The sequence below is a fragment of the Panthera tigris genome, chromosome X (assembly GCF_018350195.1).
Source record: "Panthera tigris isolate Pti1 chromosome X, P.tigris_Pti1_mat1.1, whole genome shotgun sequence".
In the NCBI taxonomy this organism is placed as follows: Eukaryota; Metazoa; Chordata; class Mammalia; order Carnivora; family Felidae; genus Panthera; species Panthera tigris.
The window spans coordinates 19,382,414-19,405,473 of record NC_056677.1 but is presented as its reverse complement, the minus strand read 5'-3'; the positions used below and the strand labels follow the sequence as shown (position 1 = coordinate 19,405,473).

General features: G+C 46.1%; 1 protein-coding gene across 1 annotated transcript in view; it reads right to left on the bottom strand.

Moving 5' to 3' along the window:
- PTCHD1 (patched domain containing 1) overlaps window positions 1–22,463 on the bottom strand; it is a 50,801-nt gene extending 28,338 nt beyond the window's left edge. The window contains exons 1-2 of the mRNA XM_042974839.1: window positions 22,413–22,463; window positions 21,642–21,993 (exon numbers count right to left, since the gene is read on the bottom strand). Of these exons, the coding sequence (XP_042830773.1) occupies window positions 21,642–21,992 (351 nt within the window). The 5' untranslated portion in view covers window position 21,993; window positions 22,413–22,463. The remainder of the gene's footprint in view (window positions 1–21,641; window positions 21,994–22,412) is intronic.
- Window positions 22,464–23,060: the final 597 nt, after the last annotated feature.

The window sequence follows — 23,060 nt, the reverse complement described above, 5'->3', positions numbered from 1 at the left end:
TTTGGCTCTGGTCATGATCTCACGGTTCCTGAGTTCGAGCCCAGCGTCGGGCCCTGTGCTGACAGCTCGGGGCCTGGAGCCTGCTTCAGATTCTCTGTCTCCCTCTCTGTTCGTCCCCTGCTCGCACTCTGTCTCTCTCTCTCAAAAATAAATAAAGATTAAAAAAAATTTTTTTAGGAGGAAATAAAAGTGCGATGAACATTCTTGTGCAAATCCTTTGGTGGCCACATGCAGTCGTGTCTTTCAGGTATATACAGTGTGGTGTGGCTACGTGTTTAACAGGAAGCTCACCAACGAAAGCAGCTCTGACTCAAAAGCGTTTGTAAATATCCCACTGTGGCCAATTTCAAGCTACCCAGGGAATGTGAGTTAGAAAGGGATACACCAAATCAGCTCTCAGGAGCCAGTAAGAGCCAGCCTCAGGACACCACCCGCGAGTGGAATTTGGGGATCAGAGGGTAAGCATATATTTAAAGTTTTCCAAAGGGATTGTACCATTTTACATTCCCACCAGCAACGTGTTAAAGTTCTCGTTGCCCCATATCCTCCACAGCACTTAGCATTGTCGGTCTTTGAAACTGTTACCGTTCTGGTGAGCGTGTACTGGTATCTCATTTTGGTTTCGGTTTGCACTTCCACGCTGCCTGAAGCTAACTAAGCGCCTTTGCACGTGCACATTAGCCATGCAGCTGTCATCTTTTCCAAAGGGCCTATTCCAGCCTTTTGCCCTACTGGGCGTATTGTCTTGTTTCGTCTTTTCCTTACCGATTTGCAGGAGACTATCTAATTCAAGATAACTGAGACTGACTATAGAGATTGAAAGAAAGAGGAGCGCTGGACGCAGCCTGGCATGCTAGAAAGAACCTAACAAAGGGGTCACGGAGACTTGTGTTCCTAGCTCACAAAGTGACCACCTGATAACATGGAGCAAATTCCCCTTCTTGAGCCTCACCGTCTTCATCATCACAATGGGATGATGGTCTAGAAGCGTTGTTCATTCTGAATGAGATGATGCAGATGGTGTGCCTGGCAGAAGAGCACATCATGGGTTCTTCATAAGTGTTGGCACCTCTCCCCACTGCCATCAGAAAGTGTCGCTGGCATCTTCACCCATAGTTTCCTGAAGCACATGATGGTTTTAATGTAACGCGTGGAAATCCCGTAGTCTTCCTGCCTGACCGGTGGTGTTCTTGTCATAGAGCAACTGCCCGTCTCTTGATGTGAGGGTTTCATTCTCTGTGAGAAGCAGCATGTGTCTTTTTTGCGGAGGCACGATGGCAAGGTTTGCGATCGTATTCTGCAGTGCCGTATTTGATGTGAGGCAGGAGGATGTGCAGGGCACTTTTTAGAGCCCCGTCCTCTATCTGAGGGCGAAGCTGCTGTGGGCCGGCAGACACGAGGAACGGGCCGCTTTGGAAAGGGCCGCCCAGTGAGCAGTCAAGTCCCAGTCCCCAACCCTCCCTTTTGGGGGTTAGGCCTTGCAAGGAGTGATGTGCCTGACTCATGCATCACCTCCTCCAGGAAGTCTGCCCTGAGATCCTCCCGGGTCCCCTGCATGGGGACACATCTGTCTCCTCTCTTGTCATATGAGAAGGACATCTTCTTTCAGCTCTTTGAGCCTTGTTCTTTGTTACGTCCCTACTCCCAGCACAGTGCAGGCACACAATACTCAAGACACAAATGTTCTGGACAAGCCAGCAGACTCCTGTCCGATCGCCTCAGCATCACCGGTGTGCATTAAGCAGTTTCCTCTTTCATGTCCTGAAACCTAGTTAGATACTGCAAATGAATGACTGAGCAAAAGTACTAGCTACTTCACAAAAACTCAGAGGGAAAAAAAGCAGAACAAACAAAAAAAGCAAACAAGGGGAACCAGAACATGTGGGGAAAGGTGACTATTGCAGTGAGTATATGTACTTTCATGTCTAAAGGTAAAGATGCTGTGGCAATTTACACACAAAACTAAACAGTACAGCAATGTTTTTCCAGCCCAGCCCTCAAGGGAATACACAGGCAGGTATTAATATGTGCAGCTCCTGAAAGAACAAGAGATTAGAATTAGGAATAAAGAGATTTTTAAATTCTCAGTCTATCATTTCCTCTCTCTTTTTCCAAGCTTTAGTAGCTTTATCAGAATCGATAGAAACAAGCCTACAGATTTCAAACTAAGTTTAGGTTCATTTCAAAAAATGGATGAGCTTACGTGTTACTCTGTTACCTTGTAAATAACATAGCTAGTAGAAAGCTGAGCTGTAATAGAACCTGGAACACAGAAGTATCCTTGCAAATGCCACCTGAACATTTTTTCACATTAACCATTTAAAATAATCATTAAACTCTGCCATGTGCTTATGCATTATTATAATGGATATGAGAGGGTTTTGTAACTTCTCTTTTTAAGCAAAAATGTCCTTAAAGGGGAAAACTGGAATGCTAAAGAGCAGACCATTTTGAAATGGGAACATTTTCACGGTGCTTTGCACACAACTTTGTAAAGACAGCCCCCAATGGGCAGCAAGCAACTCTCAGTAGGGAATCCCCAGATTGTTTTTGTGAGGGGAGACTGGTGGCTTTGTCAGGTCACCCTGTAAAAGACAATCCATTAGCCATAGGCCGCTTCCCCCTTGCGGCTCTGAAGGCTCCGTGCATTCTCCCAGAACACCTTCCATGGATGGAACCTAGGGGTTTATTAGCAGTGAGGGCTGACATCACAGGCTACGTGCGCCTGCTCTCCTGCTGCTCCAGCAGAGCAGAGTCAGTGACCACACTCGGCACCTGTTGCAGAGTTTGGAAGGGTTCCAAAACACAGCCTCACGGGAGCAAAAACCAACCAACCCAACATGCAAGTCTTGGGTGGAGGAAGGTGGATACAGTATCTAGGTGGATTTAGGAGAAAGGTCGGGCTAGCAGCACTAAAAACAAGGAATTTCATCTTTTCTGGAAGCTTTTAGCTCAGCCTCCTGGAGATTTCTTTGTTTGTGTAAATATTTCACACTTTGAGTTTAACAGAAAGTTGTTGCTTTTAATAAGCTGAGGTTGTGCTCAGATGGCACAAATAATCGGACTCAGGTTTTATTTTCATTAAAAGATGTATTTGTTCAGATAAGCCATGGGAAGATAGCTAGGTTGCAAGCATTATGGATTTCTGCGCTGGAACTCCCAAGTTTCACAATTTTCCTCAACATAAAACAAGGGGAAGAGGAAGGGCTACCTCCCTAATTTATCCTGGCTGTCTCTTTGCTGCCTCCTCCTCCTCTACCGGTTAGCGGCACGACTGGATTGCAAACCTGTGAGGTTTACCCTGCACTTCCCGCCTCCTCAGCCTCAGCCAGCTGCTCTCAACCCTGCTCATTTGAACCACCTGTGGAACGCTACAAACTCAGAGGCCTGGGCCCAGCTTCGCCCCTTGGAATTGGAATCTTGTGGCGAAGACTCGGGCATCTGTATTTTAAAAAGCTTCCCGGGGGCCTATACACACAGCCACCGACAATCCTGGAATCATTCCTCCAGTCCTGCCGATTCCACCTCCCCAGTCTCTCCAATCCATCCCTCGTGTTCCATTTCCATTGCCCCAAATTTGGGGATAGCCCTGATAATATATCTGGACGACAGAGACCGCTTCCCAACTCATCTTTTTTGCTTTCAGTCAATCCTCCAACTGCCACCAGATTTATTTTTCTAAAACACAGATTCAAACCTGTCGTCCCTCTGCTTTAAATCCTCCAATGGCTCCCCTCCGAATGAATGATGGAGCCTGTTTATTTCTTAGATGATGATGGAGAACAGCTGATCCTCATCCTAGGCAGGATCTGTCTCGGCTTAAAATGCTTTCTTTTTAAGCTTTTCTTTGAAAATAACTTAAGACTTGCAAGAAGATGTAAATGTAGATCAGAGTTCCTGTATATCCATCACCCAGCTTCCCCTAATAACTTCTTACATAGCCATAGTACATGATTAAAATGATGCAACTAAGGGGGGGCGCCCAGGTGGCACAGTCGGTTAAGCGGCCAACTTGGGCTCAGGTCATGATCTCATGGTCTGTAGGGTTGAGCCCCGCATTGGGTTCCGTGCTGACAGCTCAGAGCCTGCAGCCTGCTTCGGATTCCCTGTCTCCCTCTCTCTCTGCCCCTCCCCCACTCATGCTCTCACTCTCTCCCTCTTTCTCTCTCTCTCAAAAATAAATAAACATTAAACAAATTAAAAAACTATGAAACTGACTTTGGTACACCATTATTAACTCAACCACAGGTCTTATTTGGATTTCTCCAGTTTTTACACATACTGTTTGTATGTGTCTGTGTGCATGTGCACATAGAATACTATGACATTTTATCACAAGCTAAATACAGTTTAAGAAGTATCTCTTTTTCTGTGTAGTAGTGGTTCTCAACTGTAGTCGCACATTAGAAGTTCCTGGGGGATGGGATGCCTGGGTGGCTCGGTCAGTGAAGCATACACCGTCAGTTCAGGTCATGATCTCGTGGTTCATGAGTTTGAGCCTCCCATCAGGCTCTGCACTGCCAGTGCTGAGCCCGCTTCAGATCCTCTCTTCCCCTGTTTCTGCCACTTCCCTGTGTTCTTTCTCTTTCTCAAAAATAAATAAACATAAAAAAAAAAGAAGTCAAGGGGGAGCTTTAAAAAAGTACCCATCTCAGACCCCACTGTAGACCATGCTTTCGGTCCAGCATTTCTCAGATTTTCATGTGCACACAAATCAGTCGGGGATCTCGTAAAAATGCAGACTCCGATCTAGTGGGTCTGGGTGGAGCCTGGGATTCTGCAGTTCTAACAGGGTGCCAAGGGATGCCACTGCTGTTGCTGCTGCTGCGAGTCTGTGGACCACATTTGGAGTAGGCCACCCTGTTGCCAGACGCAGAGAATGAGAATCTATGGGTGTGAGACCTAGGCATGGTGGGTTTGAGTTCTTCCAATGATTCTGCCATGTAGCCAGGGTTGAGAACCACTGAGCCATGTGATGGAATTTGAACGATGGGTCACCCTTGGAGGTCACATAGTTCCAACTTCTATTTGAACCATTCTGGGTCATTTTCTTCTCCTCTGATGAGCCATCCAAATGCCAAGCAACCCTTGGAATTAAGGAATCCTCCTTTCTACATAACCCACACTGGTTTTCTGAGATTTAAAACTATCAGGTGCGAACTCTCTCAATTTGCCTTTAAGTTCCACTTCAGTTTCTTCTCTGTGCTGTTGCCCATCTTGAGACAAAAGGGAAGATGAGACTCTCAAACCAGAATTTTGCTAAAGAGATGGCTTCTGATTTGCTACCTAGTCTCTCTTCATTCACTTGTCACTTGCCCTCCACGCCCATAGGTATTAGACCAATGCTCACTTTCTTTAGCACTTGACAAGATTCACTTTCAGCTACTGACCTTGTTTTCTGTCTTGCAGAGAAAAACCTAAGCCATCAGATGGAAATTACCTTCAACTTCCTGCCACCATATCTATAAAAATATTCACATCTATATGTTTCTGTCCTCTCCTCCTGTGGAAATCAAGGTCATGACCCCTACTCTAAGATCCATTTCTTCCATTAGATTCTGGCTTTCCTTTCCTTCTTCCTAGTCTTGTTTATCTCCTCCAACATGTCTCTGTTTCTACTAGTTCCTTACCATGAGCTTTGAAATACGCTGATGTCTCTCCCATGTTAAAAAACAGGCCTCATTGACCCTACTTCACTTCCAGCTTCTGCCACATCTCCCCTTCTTTAAGGAGCTCTTTATATTTTCTGTCTCCAACCACACTTCAGAGAGTGATTCATGCTTGCTAACTTCATTTCCTCACCTCCCACTCACTCCTCAAACCACTCCAGACTAGACTCTATCCCAGCACTCAACCAAAACTCAACAATGACTTCTAAGCATGCAGATCCAATGGCTACTTTTTAGTCCTCACTTTCCTAAACTCCTAGCAGATACTCACAGTTAAGTCAATAATGTGGGGTCAAAGCAGTACTTTAAAAATATGTAAGATGGTTAAGCATGTTGAGCTCTTCAAAGGGAATCCAGTAGGCTCCATTGAAGCATGGGTGTGCTTTCTTCACTGCTGCATCCTCTACTACGTGCCTGGCAAACAAAGGTGGTCAATAAATATGTGTGATTTGACCTAAATTCTTCCTCTGCCATGATGAATTCCATGACATGACTTCTCCTCTCCTCCTACCTTAAAACCTGGCTTTCCTGTGTCCATCTAACTGACTCCTCCTACCTTTGCTTACCTTGTAAATCCGATATTAGTCAAGATTCTGTCTCTGGCACTTCTGATCTTTTCACATTCAAATGAACTCATCTTAGGCAGTGAATTCCATTGCCATGGTTTGGCTTGTCACCTTTATGCCGTCCTATCACTGGTTCACATCAATACCTCACCTCTCTTCCAGACTCCAGGTCTGTATTTCCATCTTCCTCCTAAAGATTTGCAAATCCATATTATGGCAATATTTCAACTGGTGTATATCCAACAGCAGAATCTTTTCCTCCAGATTTGTTCTTCCACCTGTTTCTTATTATCCTTAACAGCATCCTCCTCTTTCTCTTTACCCAGTTGGGAAACCTCTAGGCCAGTATCACCCTTTTTCCTTTGTTTACTCACAGATCCAATGAACCTGGCGTCCTGTTGATTCTACCTCCCTATTTTAGGGATAATATTTTCAGTATGTTCTGAAGCATATTAGTTCCTTGGGATGTTATTAGGTGTCACAAAAAAGGTAAAAAGTATCCATGACCAAATAAACTTGAGAAATGCTGAACTGGACAGAGTTAAATAGATTTCTTTAAGAGTAACTTTTAAAAACCTTTGATATGCTAATGTGCAGCTAATGTGCATTCAATACAGGGGATCTGATACTGAGATACCATAAACATTGTTTCCCAAAGGTATTTAGTCACAGAACCCCCCCCCCTTTTTTTTTTTTTTTGCAACATCAAGGGAAACTTTCCTAAAACACGTTTTGGAAAATGGTGGCCTAATCTATCTCCTCTTTTCTTCTATAGCTATCCTACTAAAAGCCTCCTGCTTACATAAAACATTTCCCTGGGTGGAGGAGGGGATTTCTCTGTCGCCAATATCTTGCCGCTGCAACTTAACCCCTACACTTCTATGAGCTATCCTTATAAAAATTGGATCATGACTCTCCTCAGAATATAAGACATCCTGCCCCTTCCTTCTAAGTCATCTGTATCCTCACCGATTTTCTGCCCGCTTGCCCTGTCAATGACAGAGGAAATGTTGAAGTCTCCAACTAGAATAGTGAGTTTGTCTCTTTCTCCTTTCAGTTCTATCTGTTCTATCATGTACTTTAATGCTCTGTTGTTAGGTGCAGACATGTTTAGCATCTAATGTCCTTTTGGAGAATCAATCCCTTTATCATTATATAATGCTCTCTTAATTCTTGATAATTTTCCTTGTTCTGAAGTCAGCCATATCTGAAATTAATATAGTTACTCCTGTATGTTGATTAGTGTTAACATGGTATAGCTTCCTCTATCCATTTAGTTTTAACCTCTCTAAGTCTTTATATTTAAAGTGGGTTTCTTATAGACAACATAGAGTTGGGTCTTGTTTTTTCTTAGTCCACTCTGACAGTCACTGTCTTTTAATCAGTACATTGATAGCATTCACATTTAAAGTAATTATTGATACAATTGGATTAATATGTACTGTGGTTGTAACTGCTCTCTATTTGTTTCCTTTGTTCTTTCTTTTCCCCCTTCTTTTTCTGTCTTATCTGGTTTTGATAATTAAGTGTTTTCTTTTTATCTCTTCCCTTGACATGTCAATTTTCCTTCTTTCTTTTTTTTTTTTTTAATTTTTTTTCAACGTTTTTTATTTATTTTTGGGACAGAGAGAGACAGAGCATGAACGGGGGAGGGGCAGAGAGAGGGAGACACAGAATCGGAAACAGGCTCCAGGCTCCGAGCCATCAGCCCAGAGCCTGACGCGGGGTTCGAACTCACGGACCGCAAGATCGTGACCTGGCTGAAGTCGGACGCTCAACCGACTGCGCCACCCAGGCGCCCCAATTTTACTTCTTTCAAAAAAAATGTTTAGTGGTTGCCCTAGTACTTACAACATCTATTTACACCTAATCTAAGTGCACCTTCAAATAATACTGTAATGCTGCATGTGTAGTATAGTTGGGTTATAAGAGAGTATTTTCAATTCCTCCCTCCTGTCCCTGGTGACATGGCTGACATTTATTCCACTTAATCTGTATGTTATAATCACATAATACATTGTTACTTTTATTGCTTTAAACAGTTATCTTTTAGATCAATTAAGAATAAGAAAACTAAAAAAAAAAGAATAAGAAAACTAAAAAGATTTTATTTTACCTTTTATTCCTTTTTTAACATTCATATAATAGATCTGAGTTTTTGACCCATATAATTTTTCTTTTGCTTGAACAACATTCTTACGGGATAAGTCTGCAGGCAGTGAATTCTTTCACTTTTTGTCTGAGAAATTTTTTTTTTATATCTCCTGCACTTTGAAGCATAGTTTTGCTGGATATAGAATTTTAGGCTGGTGAGATTTTTTCCTTTCAACTCTTTATAAATATTTCATTGCACTGTCTTCCTGCTTGTGCGGTTTCTGATGAGAAGTCTGATGGAATTCTTATCCTTGTTTCTCTATGTGCACCGTGTTTCCCCCCAACCCCACTCCGGCCTGGCTCCTTCAAGATTTCCTCTTTGTTTTTGGTTTTCTGTGGTTTGAATATGATATGCCTAAGTGTGGTTTTATGGGTACTTATCCCCTTGGTGCTGAGCTACCTGGATCTGTAGTTTTGTGTCCATCATTAATTTTGGAAAGTTCTTGGCCATTATTACTTTGAATATTTCCTCTGCTGCATTTTCTCTTGTCCTTTTGGCATTCTAATTGTGTGTATATTTTGATATTATCCTACAATTCTTGTATGTTCTGAGATGTTTTCACTCTTGTATCTCTTTGTGCTTCAGTTTGTGAAGTTTCTGTTACCTTGTACTCAAGCTCACTGATTCCTTCCTGGGCGGTGTTGAGCCTACTGTGAGTCCATCAAAACCATTCTTCATTTCTGCTACAGTTTCAGTTTCTAGCATTTCCTTGTGATTCATCCTGAGAGTTTCCATCTCTCTACTTATATCACTTATTTGTTCTTAATGTCTGCTTTTTCCATTAAAGCCCATAACATATTAATCATAGTTATTTTAAACTTCCTGTCTGATAATTCTAACATCTGTGTCATATCTGAGTATGGTACTGATGCTTCCTTTGTCTCTTTGGACTATATATTTTTTTCTTTTGGCATGCCATACAATTTTCTTTTCCAAATCTGGACATGTCTCAGTTAATATCACCTGAGGTAAACAGGCCTTTATAGTGAGGACTTATGTTACTCTAGAGGAGTTGGGATGTATTTCATGTTTGCTGTGAGTATATGTACCAAAAGCTTCAAACTCCCCCATCGTCATTGTTTTTGTTTATTCTCTTGACTTCGGGCTTCCCTGTGTACTCCTTCACAGAGAGAGTTTGTGTCTTGCAGCTATAATCCACTATTATACTGGAACCTTGTTGATATGGTAAGATTTAGGGACAGCAAATGCTATATAATCTCCTGATGAAATCTCAGTCTTTAAGTGGGCCTTCCTTGACGTCCTGACACCTGTGAACTCTTTTCCCCCACTTAGGTGAGACAGAAAGGCTGAAGGGGGCTTCAGTGGGCAGGAACTTAGGACAAAGTTTCAGAATTGCTCTCTAGCAAAATCTTCTCTAGACAGTAGGCCTTTCTTATGGAGGAAACTGGGTGGTTTTCATCACAATGATTACTCTTCCACCTCTCCCTGATAGACCTTCACCTTGGAATCTGGTGGGGTTTCTGGAGGTGAAGCCCAAGAAAGTGTGGGCCTCCCAATTCCTCTCCCTTTAAAGACAGTGACCGCAGCTCCCGGGAGTCTCATGCTACTCTACACTCATGGTTCCATCGATTTGTCAAAATTACCATTTAAGTGTTTCTACCAGAGACTTCTGCTTCAGGTAAGCAGATTATGTCTATGTCTCTATGGATGTGTCTGCCTCTACAGATTTTGGGATGACAGTTTCCTTGTGACCTCAGTTCTTTGATATGTCCAAGAGAAGTCATTGATTTTCAGTTTGTCTATGTTTTTCTTTGTGTAAGGGTGGGAGGGACCACTTCCAAACTCTTTACATGTTGAAGCTGATACTGCAGGATTTTCCCCCACCCCGCCCTTACTCTGATACTGATAGAAATACTGCCTCAAGGCCATCAGACACAGGGGCCACGCCTCACTCACGTATTTCTGTATTTCATGGCGGCAGTCTGGTGTAGTTGTTTTTAAATGATGATTTAGAAGCCGGTCCTGTGTTTGAATCTTTATTCCACTGCTTATTAATTAAGCCCTATGATGTATCAGTTATTTATCTGTGAAAAGCAGTACTGTTGACTAGAACTTTCTCTGATGATGAAAATATTCTTTACCTGTTCTGTCCATTACAGGCACGTGTGGCTATTGAGCATTTGAAAAGTGGCTATTGCAACTGAGAGAATGAATTTTTAATTTTGTTAATTTAAATTTAAATCAAATAGCTAGACATGGCTAGTGGCTTCTGAATTGGACAGTGCGGGTTTAAGGCTTTAGAAGTATAAACAGTGGATGAACAGATATGCTATTTTTTAATTTTCCTTGGGTCATTCAAAGTGAAAATAGAGACAGATGTAATATTACACTATCTGGGAGTCTAAGGCCATGTCAGCAAAGCTTTTGGTTAATGAAAGGTAGTCACGGACCCTACGGGCACTTTTTACAAAAGGAGATGGTGATGTGAAACATGTGAATTGATTCTGGTGCTTGTTCTTTTCCCTTGGGAATCCTCAGAGGCTTGTTCTCTTGCTCTGGACAAACATGCATTCATTGCAGATACTCTGCAATTTGTGTGGCTTTAGGCACTTTGCACTTTATGAATTTTGTTTACATATGTATCTCCTTTTATCTTCTTACCCCGTGATGATATTGCTGGTCCCCTTTTATGGGGGAGGAAATCGAGACCCCAGATAGGTTAAGTGACTTGATCAAGGACACATTAATGGTTCACAGCCTCAAACCCAGAACTTCGGGGCTCTGAAATACTTATTTCCACTATGTCCAAACCAGCACTTACTGAACTTCACTCCAGTTCTACTTTACCTCTCTTTAACATCACTGACGTCAGACAGTAGTTGAAACTGAACATTAGCTGCCAGGGCCCTCGCTGCGGACACCTCACCTCTGGCAACCACAGAGCTGGGTCCTGGTCTCAAAAATGCAACGTGCAGCTCCTCTGTGTACCCACTGCACCTTCTGGTTTGATGTAAAGAGACTTTCTACAAAGGCAAATGGCAGGTCACCCTGTGTGGGAAGTCTTTGGGAGAAATTCTGGAAGCCTTGGCAATCACACAGTGATGGTAGCAACAACATCCACAGTGTAGATGTGTGTGTGGGTAGGGAGCTTATCTCTCCCCCATTCCATCTTAGAGCGTCCTTTCTTCTGTTCAGCCATCTTCTTCTAGCCTCCAGCCCCCGGAGACAGGCAGTAGAGCCGGCCCCTCTGCCCAATATGCTCGCCTTGAACTGCAGACTTAAAAGGGTTGGACTTACGTAGTTCCCTTTGCACAACAGCTGTTACACTCTCGTTCAGAATTAACTGCTGGGCAAATATATTTTGCACCCTGCCTATATATGTGGACCAAGTTCTACACAGAGGGAGACTGTAGTTTTGGAATTAGACCTGGCAGCTAATTACTAAGATGCATTATAGAAGCGGCTCTCAAAGTGTGTTCCCTGGACCGGCAGGAACAGCATCATCTTGGGAACCTGTTAGAAATGCAAATCCTCAGGCCCCACCTCAGACCTATAGAATCAGAAACTCTGGGGGTGAGACCCAAAATCTGTGTTTGGACAAGCCCTCCAGGGGAGATCCGCTCAAGCTGGAGAAGCACTGTTTTACAGAATGGAGGCAATTAAATGGCCCTGAGTAATTAGTCAGAATACACAAAGGTTTCTCCCAAGCCACCGCTCTTGTCAGTGTGGTCCTCAGACCAGCAGCTGCAGCGGTCCTGGGAGCTTGTTAGAAGTGTGGAACTCAGGGCTGCTGTCCCAGACCTACACCGAATGAGAATATGCGTGTTCATAAAATTCCCAGGAAATTCGAAAGCATATTCAAATTTGAGAAGGACTGCTAATTGTCACTTACACTGAGGTTCGTTCCATTTGAAGAGTTCAGGCATAGAGAACCAGGGAGGCAGGGGAATTTTCTTTGCTGGATTTGATTTTGATCCTAAATAATTATAGATTTCTTTTATAACCCCATAAAAAGAAATTTTAGAAAGGAGAAGGTGGGGGAAATGCATTGACCTAAATGATTAAAACCCCCAGTCAGCAAAATTTTACATTTCACAGTTTCAAAGGGCTTTACGATGATCACTCTGCCTGGTTCTCCTGATCTCTGACAATTCCGGACACTTTCCCTTTGAAGTGCTTGCAGATCTCCTTATGTCGGTGAGATTTCTCAGGGAAACACTCTAGTCATGTAAATTAACTCTCACCGAAATTGCTGGAGAATCCCTGTCTGGCTTGCTGTGAGGAGTGGTGAAGGAAACCTTCCAACAGGGGCCCGTGGCCTCCCAGAGCTTTTAATTCCAAAGACACTTCCCTGGGCAGCAAGTGAAGGCTTCCTTTGTGTGTGAAGCCCTGTCGAGCGGGAAGATGAGGTTCTGAACTCTGAGGAAGCATCTTGATGAGGCAAAATGCAATCCAGCCGTCCGTCCCCCGACCCTCCCCCCCGCCCCCGCCCCCTGCCAACAGCTCTGCCTTCCTAGGAACTTAAGAGCTGCATGTTCAGCAGTAGGACGACGCCAGTCATCTGTTGAGACTCAGAGTCATTAGAGACCAACACATTGCCAATTCTAGTATTAAGAACGTAGACTGAGCACCCATTATTGCCTGGCGGATCAAAGACGAAAATGCTTACATGTGTATGTACTCAACAGGCAGTGATGGCTCTGGAAGCGCTGGCACACATGAAGGGATAACAGTCATTTTCAAGGCCAAGAGCAGAAATGTTAATCCACCCAGCGGAAGGGTGTGGTCACGCAGTGCCATCACATACCTTGTCTCGGTGCATCCTTACATAGGTGGGTGATGTTACAGTCAATGCACAGGAGGAACCTGCTTCTCAGGGAGTTAGGCAACTAACTCAAAGTCACATACTTAGGAAAACTGGGACTTGAGCTTGGCTTTTCTGACCCCAAATCCAGTATTCTGTTCACAACAGTGAAGTTTGAGCCTTGCTGCTCAAAGTGCGCTCTACTGACCCCCAGCATCACCTGAGAGCTCATTAGAGATCCAGAATTTGGTGGGGGGGGGGCCTCCCCAGGCTGAATCAGAATCTGTATTTTCACAGGATGTCCAGGTGATGTGTGGGCACATGAAAGAGTCCAAGAGCCAGTAATCTTTTACTCAGTACAAGCACCTGCCTAGATGCCGAACCAAAGCAAGAACCAAAACAAAAGGCAATAATGCAGGCCTCACAAAACTAAGGTACTGAGTATCACAAAGATTTTGGGGGGCACTTCTAGTGATAGTTCTCTAGCAGAGATGCATTTTTCCCCCTTGAGACAATTAGGCAGAGTTGGCACAGCTGTGGTATTTGGCAAAGTCATGGAGCCAAATGCCCATGGAAAATGGGCAAAGGAATCTCACCTTCAATGCTGAGAAATTAGCAGTTCTAGTGTGACCAAAATAAATCAATAGGGAAGGAAGAGCACATTTTCCATTCTACAAGCCATCAACCAGCAATAATTTATCAACTACCTGCCGCATACTCCACATTGTGGTAGGCTCTGGGAGAAATTTAGGAGTAGGAGACCTTGTTCCTGCCCTTGAAGAGCTTCCAATCTTGTTCAAGAGAAAGTATCACGTGACAATAGAGCAAATTATATAATAATGTATAGTTAAGCATTAAGGAATGTGGATATGGCCAAAAGCCAGATAGATTTAAGGAAGGGAAGGAGCCACGAATGTGGGAAGGTCTCATAAAGTAGGAGGCAGGTGAGTTGGACCCAAAGTAAGGAATGAATGCATTTCTAGGGAGGAGAGCAACAGGTCCATGTGTGGAGGTGGAGGTATGAGAAGCAGGCTGCAGACTTCTCTAGGACTCACAGAGGGAAGGGGGGCTGGATCCAGGCCACTCAGACCTGGGGGTTTAGCACAGAAAACCCCAAGTCCTCGTGGTGTCCTGGCCCTGTTGGGAATCATCTTTATTGCCATCCAGTGGCAGAACTGAAATCCTTAAAATGGCAGTGGATCAAATCGAATTCAAGAATAATGAAACGTCTACGCTGGATCATTCTTGTCTGTAAACTTCATGGAGATGGGGTCATGGCCATTTTGTTGAGTGAAGGGATGAACATTCCTGAGGAATGTGAGCCCTAAGCCCTGAGATGTATAACTCTAGATGGGTGTGAGACATCTTGGGGCAGATGCTCTTAGGGCCCCATCCCTACCCTCTCAGCTCACGCTCCTGTGAGAGGACATGCCAAGTCCTCTCGCTCTGAACACCTACGACTCTTTGCCTGAGGCTTTTATAAAACAACAATTCTGTTACAGGGACACATATGGAATCTGGAATTGTCAAACCCTTATTTAGTGCCCCCGGATATTGGGGAATGAATATCCGGCTTCTTCTTCCACAGGTGGGATAGTTTGGACATGTGCTCTACAGTGTCCCCCAGAGTTCCCCAGTGACATGGGGCCCCAGATGCCCACAGTGGACACTTGGCTCCTGTGACTGGCTGCCTGCTTCTCCATTTCCTGTCCCCACTTTCTTGCCGAGATTTTTGGGTATCACCTTCCCAGGTACCTGCTTGCATTAAAATCCTCATCTCGACCATACTCGGAGCCCACAAGTTCAACTTTAAGTGGAAGACCTAACAGTGGGGATCTTTGAAAATACCAGAAACAATATTCTCAAGAGGATTTCTTAGAGAGCAAGAAGATAAAAATAGCCTCCCGGTTCCCTCATTGCCTCCTTTGGTTCAAAATATGAATTCTGAAGTTGAAGGCATGACACATTATTCAGGGCTTCCCATATAAAATAACAACTGGTGTTGATTTCCCTTTTTTTTTTTTTTTTTTTTGGTCTCTTAAAGGTTAGAGATTACTCACCTCCCCTGCTGGTCATTAAATCAGTCTGGCAGGACTCCTCGGAAGTTCTGTGGCCTTCCGGGCATGTGGCGGCAGACAGGCCTGCTTGCTGTGATGTGCTACCAAGCAGGTGACTTCAAAGGTCTGCGTCAAGCCTCTCTTGAGTATCACTTGGGGCTCACACTGAGCCCCAAAGTCAGGTACCAGATGGCGCATCTCACCATCTCACTGAGTCAGAGTTGATCAGATCCCTAGCACCGTGTACCTCCCTAGCTCCTGTGCCAAGGGGTGCTGCCCCCTCTCAGGCAGGGAAGAACAAATTTCTTTCAGCTTGCTTCTCCTTCCCTCGGGCTTTGTAAGGAATCACCAGTTAGATGCTCAGCTGTTCTGTGAGGTTCAGAAGTGTGCTGAGTCTTGAGCGGTTTGGTTTTGGTGTTAAGATTTGAAAATCATGCTTCTCTTACTCTAATAGAGCATCTGTTAAGATACTAGGAGTCACTAAAAAGGTGGCCTTCCTCTCACACTACTGCTTTAGTTTTACATTTCAGTTTAAATGAACACTTTACCCAGATTTGTCCCAAGTGCTTATCCACATGGGGAAGTAAGAGATTGCTCCCCAAATCTCGAAGAGACAAGCCGGGTAGGCATTTGAGAATACTATTTGCACCACGGAAATGTGCTCAGGAGGCAGACAACCTGAGAAGAATACTGTGCCTGGATGATTGGGATGCACACCTATGAAGTGAAAGGAGAATGAATAGTGATCTCTCTCTCTCCCGAATTTTCCCCTAGTGCAAAGATAAAATGCAAAAGGCAATTGGCTGGCCCAGCAGATGCATACACGTTGCCCTTTCAGGCTTGTGCTCAATCTTTTCTAAGACTATCTGCCAATAGAATAACTCACTGGAGGACCCGGGCTGCTCGAGTCGTCAGAGCACCTGTCACCAGGAAAAGCGCCCTGAGATGCAAGAGCAGATTCCAGCACCAGCATCTGCACAGACGCCCTTGAAGGTGGCCTCCAAACCCAAGGCTCTTTGGTCCACTGTTCCTCGGGGGCGAGCTCTTTCTTTTTTCATTTAATGTTCAGCAAAGCCAGGCAGATGGACCAGGCAACAAGGCATTGCCTTGTGCCTCCTCAGCAGGCCACCGCTCACAGGGAGGTCTCACACACTGTCAGGAGGAGGCCGGCCTCGTGGGTGACTGCTGCTGACGGCGGGTCAGGCCTGCCGACATCGACGGCCACGCTGACAAGCCTCAGCTTTGCCATCCCAGCAGTTGGACTGCATTCAGTTCCTCGGGTCCTGCTATGGCGAGATTTAGACCATAAAGGACAGAGGTGTGAGACACAGCAGGAGAACCGCATCTTGAGGAAGGTTACCCTGCACAATCTGATCTGTGCCCAACTGCACAAAAAGAGCATCTCCTCAGAGGTGGTAGTATTTGTCCCCGGCCCAAGTTCTGTAACATATGAACTTCTTGTTGGCATTCTTTTATTCTGTGTACTCAGTGCAGCTGGGGAAAAAATAAAACCCTAAGAAAGCAAGAGAAACACAAATGAACCTCTTCAAGCAGGGCTGGGGCCAGATAATTCTTAGCTGAGGGGTGCTGTCCTGTACGTACGGGATGTTTAACAGCATCTGTGACCTCCACCCACTAGATGCCAGCAGCAACTCACCCCCAGATGTGACAGTTAAAAATGTCTCCAGCCATTGCCAAGTGTCCCCTGGGGGAAGGGGTGAGACTCACTGCCTTCCAGGCTATTTAATAGTGTTAACTTCCTGTAATTGTCCCAGTAAAGGGGCTTGGAATACAGTACGGGAACTTCTTCACGTAAAAGACCAAAGAGTAAATATTTGTAGGCTTTGAGAGCCTCATGCCATCTCTGCCTCATATTCTTTGTTTTTATCTTGTTCTGTTACAATCTTTTAAAAACATAAAAACTCCTTCTGACCTCAAAGCTAGGTTGGAATGTGTCGATCTTTAGCCTATATACAGAGAGTGATGATGGCAGTTCCCACAATGATTGCAAGTGCTGAGGCAGTATTTGGAAACACTGGGGTCTGGATACTGCTACAATGTGTTCATGACCCTAACCTAGCAGTTATGCTGCCCTTCTTGGGAAGCCTGAAGTAATTAATCCCAAATTAAATTCTCTGAATCTTGTTTTGCAACCTAGTTCTATTTAATGTATTCAAACGTGAGAAGTTTAAATGAAATAGAAAGTCAACATTTGAACAAAGTGAGATTCCCCAATAAGTGGAAGAATGTCTGCATGGTGAGGATGTGTCCTTCCATTGGTTTGGAATAAACTATCCTGTGAGGGTCCTTCGAAGAGGACGGTGTACAAAGGAAATGCCCCCACACAATTCCCAAACTGAAATACGTTTTAATAGGACTACAGAGGTTATCCAGGAAGGAAGAATCCTGGAAAAAGAAAGGACTAGAAACTGCTTGTAGAGCCGTAAACATTTTAAAAATGTCATTGTGAAAATGCATGTCAAAGTAGTTTCTATGGAATTTTCTTTACCCATCACATAAGTGTCTGAGTAAACTAGGGCAAGTGCATTTGACAAGTTGTTTCTTGAGGGTTTACTATGTGCCAGGAACTGTGTGAGGCATTGGATTTGAATCCACCTGGACAGTTGAACGGTGCTCACATAGGAAATAGCTTCATCCAATTATCCAGGGATTTTTCCAGTAAAACATTTTAGATTTCTGTCTTTGTGCATTGCTAATTCCAAGTATCTTATGCTTTACTTTGGGCATTTAGAGTTTCTATATGTGGATTTTCACTGACACCAGACAGAATCAGTTAAGAAAATGTCCTTATTATCCAGTTACTACTGTTACGACAACACTATGAGATGGGCATGAGACTTTAGTCAAGTATAGTTCACTTGGGTTTTAAAAATGTACATTTAAATCATTCAAGTAGTTTATCATATGCGAGGCAGTACATTATAGTGAAGAGTACTGGTCTGGGAGTCAAAACCCTGTCCTGCCCTGATTCTGTCCTTGTCTTCTTCCATGGATAAGTGAGTTAATTTCTATGGCGATTTCTCATCTGTAAAATGGGATCATAGCACTTATACCCTAAGGTGTTTACTGTATTTATATGTTTATACATATACATTATAAGTTATATACGTTGATACATATACATTTATAAGTTATAGAGTGATATAAAGGTCATGTCACTATTATAAGCACTGGGTTAAACAGGTTCTTCCTTCTACATGGATGATTCTGGAATAAATCAAGCACTGTCTTGGTCACACCCCAGGTCAATTACCAACAAGACTTTACACTTCATTTTCAGCGATCAAGAAGAAACATATTTATGAAAGCTCATGAGGCACTCCTCTGAAATTTGCTCTGAGATGAACATCATGAATTTTCTGTTTAAATATAATAACGAGCTAAATTTAATCTTCTAGTGAAACGAAGACATTTAAAGACATTCAGAAATTAATGGTTGATCCTTTACCAGCACCATCAGGCCCCACCCACCTACACCCCAAACTACATCTTGGCCCCAGAGACTTCAGAGGAAACCACTGCTAGGGATGGTCACCCTTGTCATAGTTTGGGGTCAAAATCTACGCTGCAGACCCAGAGTGTGGCAACCATGTCACTTGCACAAATTTGAGAAAGCTCCTCCAAATGAGATAGGCTGGATTTTCAAATGTGGGTTTTTTTGTTTTTTTTTTTTTTTTTGGTGATACTCTGAAGTATATTTAAAAAAAAATCAACCTGGGTTTTCACTTTTTGTCATCATCCCTCTTCTATTTTTGGTCAAAAGTAGCTGGACTAATAGCCTGAGAAGAAGGCTCTCCTTCGTTACATGGGTACAACCGCAGAGTACTATGAGGAGTAAGTGACACAGCCCTGCAACATACGTCCTCCGGTTTCATAATGGGGCCTGCGAAAGCCTTTATAAAGCCCTGCTTATGCTTTGTCCACTTCATTTCAAATGTGATGCCATTCAATGGGCAGGAGCCGGATGGCGTTGTGTGCAGTGTGAGCTGTCAGGGCCGTCCTTGATGCCAGCAGCAAAGTATCAGGATAACACTAGTATGGGCAGAAACAGTGACACTTTCACTCTTAACACCTTTTGTAAAGGACAAATCTTCATCATGTCTCTAATGGAAAGAAAAAAAAATAATGATAAGTGCTCATTCCCACACTTTCTATTTCCATGACTACTGGAGGTCCATTTTTCTGTGCCCAGCTCCATACCTACCCGCTATAGGAGTTGGATGTAGAAAGAAAAAAAAGGATATATACAATTGAAGGCAATTCCCTCAGTTTCCTAGGTTTGAGTTTTTATAAACTATGTGAATTCATTTGACCAGACAGCCATCAGCTAGAAATGGCTTCTGACCACTATTTGACTTGGTTTTGATTTTCCCCAGACACCTAGCACATGAAAAACCATCTTGAATCTGAAAACAATTCACTGATAAGACCACTGTCCTTTAAAGTTGCCCTTTAGCCACGGAGGCAAAGACAGCCTCCCTCTCTCTCCAGTCCCAACTTTGTCAGACAATACAGTTTTCTGTCCTGAACAGATCAAAATCAAATAGGAGAGAAACAATCCTGTTGAAAAGAGATCTGATGTGCCTGTTGGTGTCTCATTAACCTTGAGAGTGAATGTAACTGGTGACTGCCCGTCACAGTGGCGTGACGGTTTGTTGGGAGGGGGGGAAGCCAGTGGAAACATCATCTGGGGGGGGGGATACAGAGAGAAACATCTTTTACTAGATCATATATCAAAACATGGGGCAGCTTTCCAACTGTCGGGACTGGCTAAGTTATAGTTTCTTTAAACCTGCAATGAAACTATTACGCGTTTTCTTGGGCAAGCATTTGGAGCAGTATTGTTCTGTGTGTCATATTATGTTCACTGAAGTACTGGCACACACACAAAAAACACTTCAATGTTGGAAGCATGATCATAAGAAAAGCAAATATTTCCGGACTACTGTTACTAAGGTTCTGTGATGATGTGTGTGCCATTAAAAATGTCACAAGCCACCCAACGTGGGAAGGTCCTGATTCCATTGAGTCCCTAGTCGCATTCCCCTCGTTACTAATTGCTGATTGATAACACATCAACAGATGGAGGAAGGAAAATAACATAGAAAAATTAGCTGGTCTCCAGGGATAAAGGGTTACCTATAGAGGAAAAGAGGAGAGAGTTCCCCAGGTTCACTGGTTGACTCCCCTTGGCATAAATAGATTAGAAATCTAACCGGCCGATAATCCCAAATCTGGACCCGAGCCCCTCACAAAACCAGCACCTTTCCTGCCTCTGCCCCAGGGCTCTGGCTGCGACCGGTTCCTGCCGGCCCTCTGCAGAGGGGCATCTTAAGTAAACAAGCCCCATAATCCCCACCAGGGGCTTGTATGGAACCTTCTCACCTCTTTTTTGCTTTTCTCTGGGAAGGTCTCCACTTTTCCATCTCTAGTCCTCACTCCTCTGCTTTTCTTAGGAACTTCCTGAAAGTTACCACCATTAACCTCACTTTTCACATCAAATTCCCACCTCGGGCTGACGGCACAACCTGTTTCCACCAGTGTCACCCTCTACCCAGCTGCTGAGTTTCCTGTGCTCTTCTTAGAGCCACACAGCCTGGCTTCTGTCCTCCCCTTTCTGCCTCTGCCCCTCATCCTCAGGCCCAAATGCACCCAAATAAAAGTGGATTAATCGAATCTCTATTTTCCCAAAGAAGTTCCTGCTTTTCAAAAGAGGGGAGCTACTGTGAAAGACGAAATAACTGCGAATTACAGACATCATTTCCTACCCCAGAAGACAGAGATGGCCACCTCGCTCTGGGGAAGAGGGCGGAAGGGCAGCCCCATGTCCTCGCCAGGGAGCATACTTCCTTCTGGGTGGGTACGAGGCATTTTCATCAGCATCCCGCCTCACATTCCTTTGCCCCCTCCCGGCCCCTGCAAGCAGCCTTTCCCACACCATTCCGAAGGCCAGAGGAAGGGAGAAAAGAATGGGAGAGGGGACTCTGAATCGCCTCCAAGCATAATACTTTGTTTTCAAGTAGCAGGACTTTCCAGAATGTCTCCTCTTGTTCTGTTCCTTCCTGGCCGTTACCCCCAAGCCTCCCCACCCCCAAGACCACTGCAACCAAAACAAGCGCACCGACCACAGCACCGTGGCTGCCGCCGCCCCAACTGTTGCAGCAGCTGCCGGGGTGGCGGCGACAGTGGCGAGGGCAGGGCCGGGCCCGGACCCGGACCCGGACGCTCCCCGCCCAGGAGGCTAGGAGGCTCCGGGCGGCCTCCGAGGGGCACGCGGTGCAGGGGAGCCCCTGCGGCAGCCGCCTGGGATGGTAGAGGCGGCGCTCTCAGCCCGGACCCCCGCGCAGAGCCAGCCCAGCCGCGCCAGCGGCACGGGCGGGAGGCTGCCCGCGCCCGCCCCTCTCTCACCTTTAAGATCAGGTCAGTGTGATGCTGGTCCAGCATGTTGGCTTTCTGGAAGGAGGTGACGATGACCCGGCCGTAGCGCCCGGGGGTCTGCAGGTCCGAGTAGAGTCGGTGTTTGGAGCGGTTGACCGGGAAGAGGCTGTTGACGAGGTTGCGCTCGATCTTGGCGAGGCTGTGCTGGGGCGCCAGCAGGTGCTCCACGCTCTCCTCGACCTGGTAGCGGCTGAAGCTGGCGCCGAGCAGGATGGAGATGAGCACGGGCGCCGAGGCGAAGAAGACCGGGTGACTGGCAATGAAGTGGCCGAGCCGGGAGAAACACGTCCTCAAGCCCCTGTGCAGAACCTGCCGCAGCATCCTAGAGCAGAGCGGGCGCGGGAGGAGGGCGAGGCGCACGCTCGGCGCGGGCTCGGGCGGCGGCGGCGGCGGCGGCGGCGGTGGTGGCGCCCGCGGCGGCGACGGCGGCGGCGGCGGCGGCGGCGGAGGCGAGACCCGGAGCTCTCCCGGAGCCGCGGCACCACCATCGGGGAGTCCCGCGCCGCGCCTCGGGAGGGTCCCCTCGGGCCGGAGACACGCCCTCCTGCCCGCGGCCGCGCCGGCCCAGAGAGCCCCCCAGCCTGGCGGCCTCCGCGCCGCCCCCACCCCGCCCTACCCCGTGCGCCCTCCCCACCCCCCGCCGCCTCCCAGCCCGAGGGGCTCCGCGCGGCGGGGCCGCGTCCCGGCTCAGCGCGGGAGGGGCCCGGAGCAGCCCCCGCGGCGCGTCATGACCCCACTCACCCGACCCCCAAGGCCAACGACGGGGTGGCGCGGGGAGCGGCGGCGGCGCTATCTCGGGGAGACTCTGCGCGCCAGCCTAGGAACACGAGGACGGAGAATTCCAGGCTACACCCAGTCCCCTCCCCTCCACGCGCTCCCCTCCCCCGGCCCGGCCGCCGCGCACGCCCTCCCCTCCCCTGTCCTCCTCCGGGGAGACCCAGATATGAATAAAGAAATGGCCCTGATTTTCCAAACAAAAAGTAAAGAGTTCTCCCGGGGGGGCGTCGGGTGGACCCGCTCAGAGCCAAGTACCCCCAGAGGCGGAAAGGAGGAGGCTGAAGACTGCGTGCGCCCGGGCTCTCGCCAGGCTCAGGTGGTGGCGCGCACTGGCTGGTGCGGAGAGGGGGTGGGGAGCGAAGACGCTCGAACGTGGAAATCACGCCTCCTCTCAAGTAAGAGCCATTTAAATTATCCCCAACACTGCAGCTGCCGCGGGACCGCGGGGTCCGAGTGTGCGTCTGGGGCACGGCCACCCAAAAGGCGTCTGTAGAGGATCGTTCTTCTCGCCCTCAGCGTCGCTCCAGAGTGTATTGGGGTTGGGTAGTTCTGCGCGCCCCTCAACCTGCGCGCCCACCCGTCCCCCAGTAATAAAAGTGCTGGTACTGATGA